Raw genomic sequence first — 11,562 nt, 5'->3', positions numbered from 1 at the left:
GAGGAAGACCCAGGACACGCTGGAGGGACTATGTTTTTCGGCTGGCCTGGGAACGCCTTGGGATTCCCCCGGAGGAGCTGGCCCAAGTGACTGGGGAGAGGGAAGTCTGGGTCTCCCTGCTTAGGCTGCTGCCCCCGCGACCCGACCCCGGATAAGCGGAAGAGAATGGATGGATGGATGGATGGATGGATGGATGGAATTACATTTTGTGAAGATGGAAAAAAAACTTTAATCCAATCAATATTCAAAACAACTAACAACTCAAAATAACTTTCACACATGGTTTTGAAAAAACTTTTCTTTTACTGACTTCACAAGATGAAACTGCACTTTCTTTAAATGTAGCTTCTAAAAATTGTAAAGCTCTTAACATGTAGTTTTTTTAATTGTATATGGATAAATATACCACATTTAAAAATATATTTTGACTAATAAAAGATACACTAACCCTAAAGTTGGAAGAAAGATGATTTTTGGATATAATTGTAATCATGCCAGATACACTGAAGTTGTCCTTGTCCTATTTAGAGTGTTTAGCAATTGTAATCACTATGTATCATTTTATTATGGCTCACAAATGCTTCCAAGATAAATTGTTTTTCAGAATGACTGTAATATAAAATAGCTTCTTTGTGATAAAATTTGTCTGATGGCACAGACAATAAAACAGAAATCAGAAAAGCTGCTTTGTGCAAATTTGGTCTAGAAAGTTTTGTTGACAAAATGTTTTTGTCTCCCCATGTGGGTGGTCAGCAGATGGAAAAGAGTTCAGAAAGGAAATAATTTTCAGTGAACAAACATCAACCATATGTGGATGCAGGGTTAAAACTGAGCAAAGAGTGCATGTTTAGCCTTAATTTTCCTGTAGTGAAATGTAAATGCACCTAGCACCAGACCTGCACTGTCCTCTGACAGTCGGTTGCTTTCTAGCCTTAATTTACAGATATGTCAGCTTAGAGCTACGTCTTCTATTGTCAGTGCTTGACTTGGAAAATGAATGATTTAATGAGTTTTCCTGTTCAGTCATGAGTGTAATTGACTCAAATGATCGAGTTCCCTTTTTTTATCGCAGCCACAGTAGTGTTGTTTTAATCCCCACATCCCCAGGAGATGGAAACAGTTGTAAGGTTTTACTCATTCATTAGAAAGCCTGGACTCTAATGTAGTTGAGTTTTGAATCAACCTCTCTTTAAAGTTTGACAGTGACCTGAAGTTCTTTATAATTATGTTTTGACTTAGTAATTTTGGTCAAGACTGTAATTGGCTGTTGAGATCTCACTTTTCACATTATTGATGAGGCTTATTCTGGTTGAAAATTGAAATGCTACAATAGATATTCACTTAGATTCAGTATGGCTTTTAATTTATTAGAACTGTTGCAACTTTTAACACAGGGAAATGAAGCGGAAGGATTTGAACAACAAACATAAGGACCTTTTAGGCTTCTTCCTGCTTCACTGAGCAGCTGATTGGCCATTAAGTAGCTTGATTGACTAAATATTGATAGACTCCAAAAAAAACTTTTAGGGATCCTTTTCTGGCGTTCTCTTGCTTGTATTGCTCTTTAATTGTCTCATCAAAGTATTACCTTTGTTTTAGTATGCTTTACTTCAATATTAATAAGTAATGGCAGTCTAGATTCAGTATTCTGAATCAATGCCAAGCCTAAGTTTTACTACTACTACTACTACTACTACTACTACTACTACTACTACTACTACTACTACTACTACTACTACTACTACTAATATTACTGAAGTTGTTTTTGCTCTGGTTCATTCTTTTGATATTAAGAGATGTGGAAACTAAAGTAAATTAAAGCAGTTAACATACATTTAATTTGTAGTAAAAGATGCAAACAGACTAGCAGCACTCATTATTTGTTAATGTTTGTCATTTGATGAAGTTTATTGGTTTCATAAATCTGTAAAGTCAAAAGTAAGTAAGAAAGAACTTGTGCAATGTAAATATAATTTCCCTGCAACTCTTTACACATTGTACTAATAAATACTGAATAATATAAATACTCCTTTTTGCACTTTTACACCAAAACATGTGACCGTATAATGATCGCCATTAATTTCCTGCATTCATGAAAAAAGAAATAAAACTAAACATAGCACTGCATTTTTTTCTGGAGGGTTCATGTTATTTGTTCTGCTAGTGATACTGACATCAAGGATCAGACTGAAAAGGATTTATAATTAATACCATCAGTAATGTGAGCAAATGTAGCTGTTTTTTTCTGCAGGTGGTTAAGGAACAATTAAATGTTACTTTTCATCTGTTAAGCAACTTTGTTTCTTTGTTATTCAGGATATCTGTTACATTTTCAGATCCTTCCTTTAGTTCTGTTTTCTTCACCTTATGAATTTTCCATAAGTAATTTGATGACACAGTCGATCTGTCCCAGCAGCTTAGTTTCTTAGTAGAGGTTTAACTTCTTCACACCAGAACTGCTTAGTTTATTCAGTGATGATCCGATATCACACAGCAAATGTTTCATTCTTGTTTCTGTTAGGTTTTGTATTAGTAGCCCTGTATCAAAACTTTAATATTTAGGTGATATTATTTCTATCATCATGCAGTCAATGCACAATAAAGTTTGTCATGAAACTTTAATCCTTGTTTTGATTATTTGACATCAACGTAACTTTGTATATTTGGTTAGTGCAACAATAAATACACACTAAAAAATTACAGACTCTCGTCTTTATAATGACATCTAATAAGTACAAATGTTTGGCAAAGATATGCTGCACCTTCAAAATAAGATTACCTCATTGGTGTCTGTTTGGATCTAGATCACCCCTGTTTCCTCTGCTAAAGATGACTGTCTTACTCTACTTTCCTTTAAGAGAAATAAATTATACAACAGCAAGATAGGCAAGATGGAACATGCAGAAGAAACATTTATGTAGCGAGAGTGTTCGTCTGCTAGACCTCAGTTGTTCTTTTGAGCAAGAAATAGAAATGAAGGGTGCTCTGATAGCATAATTTGTTAATAATGGTCACTTGGTAATTTACCTGCAAGTAGAACTTGTTTAAGAAAGGCCTGCCCTTCTGCTTTTAAATTAGATTGAGTGCATGCATCTGTATGAGCACTCGGGTTTGTTCTTTAACTCTCCATGATGGGAAACAGGTTCTACCATCCGGAAGCTTTTTCAGCTTAAATGAAACACTTGAGACCAGTTTTGTCAACCCTGCCAGCCTCCTTAAAAGCATTAAAGAGACTCATAACTAAAGGATAATGAGCAGCTTCGGCCTGTTCAGTAATTCTCTTGTGCATAACTGCTGTGCCAGAATTACATGTCCTGTTGATCATTTAGGTTTTTTTTTCTATCAGTAGCCTTTTGATGTACTGAACTTTTAACAGTGCCTGTACTTCATGAAGGATGGTTTCTTTGTGTCCCTGCAGCTTTTAACGTTCTCCATATAAACCCATTTTTTCACCACTCAGCCTTTTAGCTTTTTCCTCACGTGTCTTCTGTCTTTGTGTGTCTCTGTGCAGAGATCAGAGCCCAGCTGGTGGAGCAGCAGAAATGTCTGGACCAGCAGACAGAAATGCGAGTCCAGCTGCTGCAGGACCTTCAAGACTTCTTCAGAAAGAAGGCAGAAATTGAGATGGAATACTCCAGGAACCTGGAGAAACTGGCTGAACGCTTCATGGCCAAGACCCGGAGCACCAAGGATCACCAGCAGTACAAGTGAGGAGATGTTCTTCTTCTGTCATTAAACAAGACTTCTTTAACCACAGCTGTGAGAAAAATCTTGAATTTTGCATCTCTTTGTGTTGTGCATACAGTAGGATTTTTGGGGGTGGGTGGGGGTGGGGTTCTGTGCAATCAATCTAAAAATTTGACTGCAGTATCAACACAAAATCAGAGTTCTGGAGTGTATTGTTAATATATTAAAAACTCCTGATAATATCCCATTTGCATTGGTAATCATATTTTTTGTTTTTACTCTAAACTCTTGTGCATCTAACTATTATCTGTGGCTATTCAGATTTTACTAAAGTTTGAATTAAATCCCACTGAATTAAATTGAAATAACATAGAAGGATTCTTGGTTAACTCTATTTATTAACTTTCAAAGCAGATTAGATGTATTGGAGTAAAAGTCAAGCAGTAAGGTCAAAAGAATCACGCACTCACCTGTGGGTTATACAGGCTCAATTAATGGTCAATAAAAGAACGGCTTGTTTGAGTTGGAAGTTGTAAGAAAATGCTTAGTCATCAACCTTCTTGAGAAATTCAAGCTTGGCCATTATGTAAATGATAATAAGTGTGTTTAGGGAAAAACACACATATTATCTGCTGGTATATGGTCAGTCAGAGGGTAGAGGCTTGTTTATTTTTAATTCTTTTGCTTTTAGACATGAATTCATCTACACAAGTCACAACTATAAAAGTTGCAAGGATGAACTAAACCTTAAATTTAATTTAAAATAGATTTACCCAGCTGTGAGGTATATGAAAGCAGGCTAAAATGAAATTAGAAGCTTCAGCAGACTGTTAACGTTTCCTTTATTATTATTTTTTCTCATTTCTGTTCCTCTGGTATTCCTCTCTCTGTCATCTATTAACATCACAGTTTGACTAAACCACCTTTATAAATACTAATGCAGTTGAGTGTTTTGAAGTTGTTGTTTTTTTTTTTTTGCATTATTACACTGCGTGAGTTTGCTCATGGAAAACAAACCAGACAATAAAATCATAAAAGCAACCAAAATAAAACGTATGTTTTCCTGTGCTGTCTGTTAACAGAACCCTGAACTCCATCTGAAACTCAAATGGCTCTAACATCTGTGCGCTCCCATGTCTGTAACGAGCACAGAGACTCCAGTATAAGAGCTCTGAGGTTTTCATTGGGTCATGTACTGTCTCGTCACCACATTCACAGGGTAAACATTTGGCAAGTTGCTATGAACACATTTCTCAAGTAAATATAGGTCATTTGGAAAAACATTAAAAACCTTCCTGTGAGTTTTAAATCGTGTGTCCCCCCTTTTTTTTTGGCTCCTCACATAAACAGACAAACAGTACGGCCTTAGTATTCTCTGGAGTTATTTTCTTTTTGGCAGATTTGTCTGTGGTGTGAAAAAGAGTATTCTTTTATGTAACTTTAAGCCAGTTTCCATATGACACATTTTTATGAAAAAAAAACAGCAAAATGCAAAAGTTGTATTAAAAAAGGCAGCTAACTCTGGTGATTAGTTTAAAGAGGCTGCATTTATAGAAGTGACTGCTGCATTTCATCAAACTGACAACATATTCTTTTTTTTTCTTTTAAACTGCTTTGATTTGCATCGTTTGGAATGTTCTCACTTCATGATAAACACTGTAATTGCTCCTCACATGGGTGTTTGCTTAAACTGCAACTAGGCAACGAGCCAAACACAGGTGGAGGTTGATGCTGTACCTTTGTGGTCCCACGTTGTCTTTTAATTAACCATAATGCCGGTGGAGCTACATAAACTTGATGTTTTAGTGACCTGTTTCCAGTTATGCAAAAATGTCATTGGTGTTACGGTGTGGAACTAGGTTGTTGCTGTACAAAGGTGAAAGAATTGTTCATAAACTATATGTCATGTTATTATAAAAACCTAAAGCAGCATTTCTCACACTACTATGAGCCAGGAAAACATTTTGACACAGTAGGAGTTCAGTCCCTCGTCCTCCTCAGGAGTGAAATTCATTTTGCTGTGCATGTCAGAAATCACGCTCTTTTCTCCACTTGGGGGGTATTCCAGTGACACAAATCTGGAGAGGAGTGAAGTTTGCTTCAGGGGAGCTTTCTGCTCAGCTAGCTTTTGTAAAGTCTGACAACAAATAACAGAAAGACAGCAGCAGAAGACAGATGGTATAAAACTTTTTTCCCCTAAAAAAGTTGTATTTTTTTTAAATCTCCCCAAAAGTAAATCTTATTGTAAAAATATAAAGCTTTGTTTTGAAATGAAAGTGACTATAGTTTCTTTATGCTGTACATTAAGAGCTGTAAGGCCACATTGCAGGCCACCACTAAAGTTTATTAATGAAAGATTTTAATCAGCATGCACCAGAGGACTTCACTGTTTTTCCTCCTCACTGATAAAGAGCTCCTATTTCAGGACCCTGCATACTAAAGTGGTAATTATCCTTCTTTGTCAGCATCATCTGCTGTATGAGAGTGCAAGTATGTTGACATTGACCCAGTTACTCACAAATTTGCACAGCATGAATAGATGGAACACACACCTATGCAAACATGGTCAGGGAAGAAGTTCCTAATGAGTTCTCTCCTTTATTTTTCTGCTTTTCTGCAGACATTATTTTCCCCTGTTATATCTGTGTTTCAGCCTCTTGAGGGCCCAACTATCTTTTGGAATCTGTCTGACCCAGTTCCTGCCCTGACTAAGGGGGGAAATGATGACATTGAGAGATTTTCCTGCCATTATGTGAGGTCTGAGTGTTATGCTGTAATGGCCTTTGAGAGAGTCCTGCACTGGCCTTCTTTTGTTGTCTTTTTACTGCAGGCCTCAAGTTTGTAGGCCAGACGCAATAAATATAAGTACTAATAAAATTAAGTTCACATGTTATTTGCTATGTCTTTATTATAAGAAGAAACAGTTTATCTTGTCAGATGAGTGCATAAAACAGTTTATAAAGAAATTGTCCTCTTTCTGATTAATATGTTATATTTTGTGTTATTGCTGAACTTCACAAAGGAAAACGTTGCTGTTTTTATTGCCAGTCTGCTGTTGTGACTCAATGAATATCATAAGCCACACTGACTGTCCTGCAGCTTTTCTCTGAACTAGACAATGTGTATACTTTATTAATTTAGCCAATTTGCAGATTGCACTTCAGATATTTTAGATCCAGTCATGTTGACTTATCCTTTTCAATAATAGTGACATAATGAGTATATTTAACACAGCAAAGGACAGCTCTTGAACTCTAGATATGCATCTGTACATACAAGGAATTAACATGCTGCTTTCACATTTCTAGATTTAGTCACATAAAAAAAGCTTCCCACTCCCTAATACATACATGCATAAAGAAAGGAATATGGTATCTTTTGACAGTTATTATTACTGTCCAGCAGAAATGCCACTGTAGCTTTAGGACCACTTATTTCTTTATTAATCAGGTAACCTTTGCATGTCCTAACACCTGTGCATGTGACATCAGTGAATGTGTATATATTATGTAGTATATTTATCCACATGTGTGGCTTGGCCTTTACAAAATGTAGCTGACATTTCAGCTGACTGGAATGTTAGTATCAGTTATTCATTGGCTTCGTTTTTGCTCTCCCAGCAGATGTGTCGCCGGTACTGAAGGCTAGTTCAGGGCTGGGTCACTCGCAGAGAGCAAATTTTCACCTGTTGTGTTGACAAGTGCTGCCTGTCAGTGCAAACTTACTTTGTGACAGGGGAGCAGAGGCGAGTCTCCATATGGTTCCTGCAAGACTCGACCTAAGACCCAGCTTTTCAAACCTCCCCCAAACATACACAAACACATGTACAGGCTCATATTCAGTGCTGCGTTTTTGCATGCACAAGGAATGTTATAGATTAACCCGAAGGAAGTCTGCCTGCAGGCCGGTGCTTACACAGGGCCCCAGCTCACTGTGGCCTGGACAATGTCCTACAGTTAGCTTGGAACCAGCCAGCACACAGTACAGGAAATGGCTCTCAGACTTCTCAGTTTTTTTTAAATCTTCTATTCTTACCCTTTTACTTCAACGTCATTCTTTTCCGCTGTCTCAGTTTTTACATAATTCTACATATCAGCATCATTTTAAAATAAATGTCTGCTTTCTTCAGTCTTTCTAAAATATTGGATTATTTAGCTGCAGAAAAAATGGTTTGCAGTTTGAATTTAGTGTACACCACAGCACCAAAACTGGATTAAAGTTAAAAATTACCTTCTTATCGAGTGCTTGTCTCTGTACTGGTCCTGTTATCTTTACACTACTGACCATCTAAATAGAAAGATTTAAACACACTGGAATGTAAAGTAGTGCTTCGGACAGATTTAAGTCTTATTAAATGGTACAGTCCAGTTTGTAAATCTGCAAATCTACTGGTGTTTCCCAGGGTTCTTCACTTGTAGAACATAGTTCCTCTGTTTTATTGATGACACCCTGCTTTATTTTCAAACTATATGAAACCAATGTGATTTCAATGATACTGAAAGATGCAAGTTTGTCTTGGAGCCACAAAGGCCTGGATGGTTTCTATTTCCAAATTCAGAAGAACTCATTGTTTTTGGCCCCATACATCTAAATCACCATATAACCACAAATTGTTGTGACTCAGGGCAGAATGGGTTTGGCATCCAGTGCTGAAGTGGAACAGTTTTTACCAGAATTTCCTTTTTCAATTTCCATATTTTCCAGCTATGGTGGCCTCTTGTATCTGTAAAATGTATAAAAAATCAGGAATATCACAATTTAAAGCAATTCTGAGAAACTGATCCATGCATTTGTAACTTCTAAACCAGGCTTTTGCAGTGTCCTTTTAGCCGAGTGTTCAAATAATTCCCTGAAAATCTTTCCGTTAATCCCAAGCTCTGTGACCACAGAACTGACTGGAACCACTAAGACAGATCACATTTCTACTTCTGTAGCCTTACTGCAATGACTCTGCAAAGTTTGGAAAATAATTCAAAATCCTCCTAATTAAATGCAAAGCTGCAATTGCCCAGATTTGATTTGTTTAAAATGTTATTGTGCTCCTAAACGCATCCTACATTCTTAGTATCCAGTTTTTAGACTCTTCTCCTGTGGATCCAGGTCTTTGTTTGGACTGCTGACTTTAGGGCAAAGTCTAAAACCACCAATTTTAAAGAGCTTTCACTTAGTGGAGGTGTTGGCAATTTTTGACTTTTGTTTTACATGTTTGTTTTAATGCCTTGCCTGGTTGCCTTTGAGGTCTTGTTCCCTGCAGTTTTCACGTAGCATTTGAAAAGGGTTTTATAAATAAACATGAGTTGAGTTTCTCTAAGACTAAAACATATATTTAAAGTTTGTGTGACACTTTTCTTTGCTTGTAGAAAATCATCTTGACATTATTATTATTTTCCAAGCTCTCCACCAACCACAGCATGTGACACATTGTTTTAAGCTTTGTTCATATTCTCATCATTCACATTGAGAAAATGAGGCTGCAGAATTTTCATTTTCCCTCCTGGCATCTCACTGTTTCTTCTGGTCCCTTTAGAAAAGACCAGAATCTGCTGTCGCCAGTCAACTGTTGGTATCTGCTGCTGAACCAGGTTAGGAGGGAGAGTAAGGACCATGCAACACTGAGTGACATCTACCTCAACAACGTCATCATGAGGTTCATGCAGATCAGTGAGGACTCCACACGGCTACTCAAGAAGGTGAGGCTAGAAAATGTTATGGCAAACAAATATTTGGACCAACTTCCTACTGCTGTGAATTGCTGAATTCTTATCATCTACCATTCCAGAAGCTGTAAAAGGGAAACATACTTAAAGTATAGGTGCCTTGCATTAGTTTTACACATTTTGTTAAATATGCGTCACTCTTGACAACCAGGGGAGAACTTTTTCATTTATGATGAGGAGAGTTTTATCCCTTTGTCCAGTGGAAAACTTTGTTTTATGAATTTATTAGTTATTTGGCTTACATTGCTTTTCAAGAGGCCTATGGGCAAATTTTTGATGATGTTTTGATAATTCAGGTCAGGCAATGTGACAAAACATGTATTTAGAGATTTACAGATTGTTAGTATTTAGTTTAGAATAATTACAGAACCATATGGAAATTTGGTTTTAAATGAGCACAATGTTTTTAGATGCAGTTTTTTATTAGTTATAGTAATTTCCATTTGTAAGCACTGTGACTGCAACTTGCATATGTTTTTTTTTTCACATCTTCTCATCTGTTCTTAATGAATCTGTCCTTTTGAAATTTATTTTTTAAAACGATTTATATTAAACCCAAACTTGAAGGGGTCAGAAATGATTTTCCTTTCTTCAATGAACAAAACAGTTGAACATCCCACTAATACAATCCAGATTTTTCACGAGGTCAGATCATGCAGCAGCCTATCCAGTCTCTCAGCCCCTCCAGTCTTTCATTTTTGATTAACCCAGTCATTTGACAACAGTGTATATTTAGTTGTATGATCTGCAGGAAATTATATTCAGCTCTGCCTCTGATGGGATGTCGGCCTGTTGAGCCCCTGTGGTTGAACTTTCTGAATTAGAGTAATGCAGTAGAACCTTGGTCACCGCACCTTCAGATCGTTTGCCTCCACTCTCTCATAGCTTTGTGACCAAAACCAATCTGCTGCTTTTTTTTCCCACCGCAAAGATGACAACTCCCTAACAGATTATGAGCTCCTTGCAGCAGGAGTCGCATGAACCCACCGCAGGGCTAAATTACAAAGTGCTCTTTCTTAAGTGAAGTTGCCTTTGTGTCAATTTAGATCTCTCACTATTTAGTTTCTCTCCTCTTTCTCTACTTTACTTCAATCTCTTAAAATTGTACATTCATATTTAAAATGCATTTTTAAAAATTTGTTTTCAAACAGCTCTGTGCGATTGTGGTTCCATCTGATTGTAAAGGGATTAAGTCCAAATACACAACAAAACGTCTTGCACACATTTTTCTAGTCCTTATGGTTCTGCTTAGGAATCCAGCTGTAAAAAATTAGACTCATTTTTAAGAGGTTAGTCATGCTATAGTCCCCCAACATTCCTTCATATTCCTAATAATCAACTTCCTTTAATGTTAATTTTACATTTTAGTGCAACTCTAAAGGAGTTTTGAATAATAATAATTTGGAGTATAGATGCATACTTCTCTCTTCTTTACCTTAATCACTGCTGCTGTGGAATCTGCAGAACGAAACCACATTAAGGAATGTCTGTCCCTTTAAAGTTTGCAGTTTCTTTGTGGATCCAGGTGACATTTTGCAGACAAACAGCTGCCTGGTGGGAGGTCACAGCTCGCCCTCTAATTAAAGCTTCCCTGAGCTTTTGATCTCAGCAGAGCTGCAATAATGAGGCACAAACAACAGAGAAGTCCCCTATGTTACGTGGGACTCCTCGCAGTGGTGAGGAGACAGCTGTACTGTTGTCATCCTCGCAGCACATCAAAGACCCGAGCTTTGTTTCCTCGTATGTTCAGAGTTCATGCTGTGTGATGTAAGCACTGAGAAGGACCAGAGAGGGGCCCTGGCATCTTCATCAACATCCTCTGGTTGACCTGTTTCATGTTTGACTTTTTTTTCCTTCAGTGCTGCCTCAAGAACGATTTTTTTAAACAATTGCACAATCATAACCTTTTTTTAGAAACACTTTAAGTGAAAGAGTCGAGCAGTGGATCTAGTTTTCTTTATGCTTGAATAGGTCTGATCACATGTATTCAGTTTTTATTATTCATACAGCTAGCTCTTTGTTTTATTCTGCCCTGTTTTATTTATGAGTGTCACATTCTGTGGATGCATCTACAAGGTGGAGTTCCTAAAGCCTGAGGCCATTTCAAACTTTTCCAGCAGGCAAAAACGGGCAATTTTCAGCTGCTTCACTTTCAGGG

General features: G+C 37.2%; 1 protein-coding gene across 7 annotated transcripts in view; it reads left to right on the top strand.

Moving 5' to 3' along the window:
- The window catches only part of srgap1a (SLIT-ROBO Rho GTPase activating protein 1a), an 80,519-nt gene that overhangs the window by 24,767 nt on the left and 44,190 nt on the right, over positions 1–11,562 (top strand). For all 7 annotated transcript variants that reach the window (XM_017418998.3, XM_017419000.3, XM_017418997.3 and 4 more), the window contains exons 2-3: positions 3,512–3,707; positions 9,215–9,377. In XM_017418998.3, the coding sequence (XP_017274487.1) occupies positions 3,512–3,707; positions 9,215–9,377 (359 nt within the window). The remainder of the gene's footprint in view (positions 1–3,511; positions 3,708–9,214; positions 9,378–11,562) is intronic.

This window comes from Kryptolebias marmoratus, linkage group LG11 (genome assembly GCF_001649575.2).
Source record: "Kryptolebias marmoratus isolate JLee-2015 linkage group LG11, ASM164957v2, whole genome shotgun sequence".
Classification (NCBI taxonomy): domain Eukaryota; kingdom Metazoa; phylum Chordata; class Actinopteri; order Cyprinodontiformes; family Rivulidae; genus Kryptolebias; species Kryptolebias marmoratus.
This window is presented reverse-complemented; position numbering and strand designations above follow the sequence as displayed.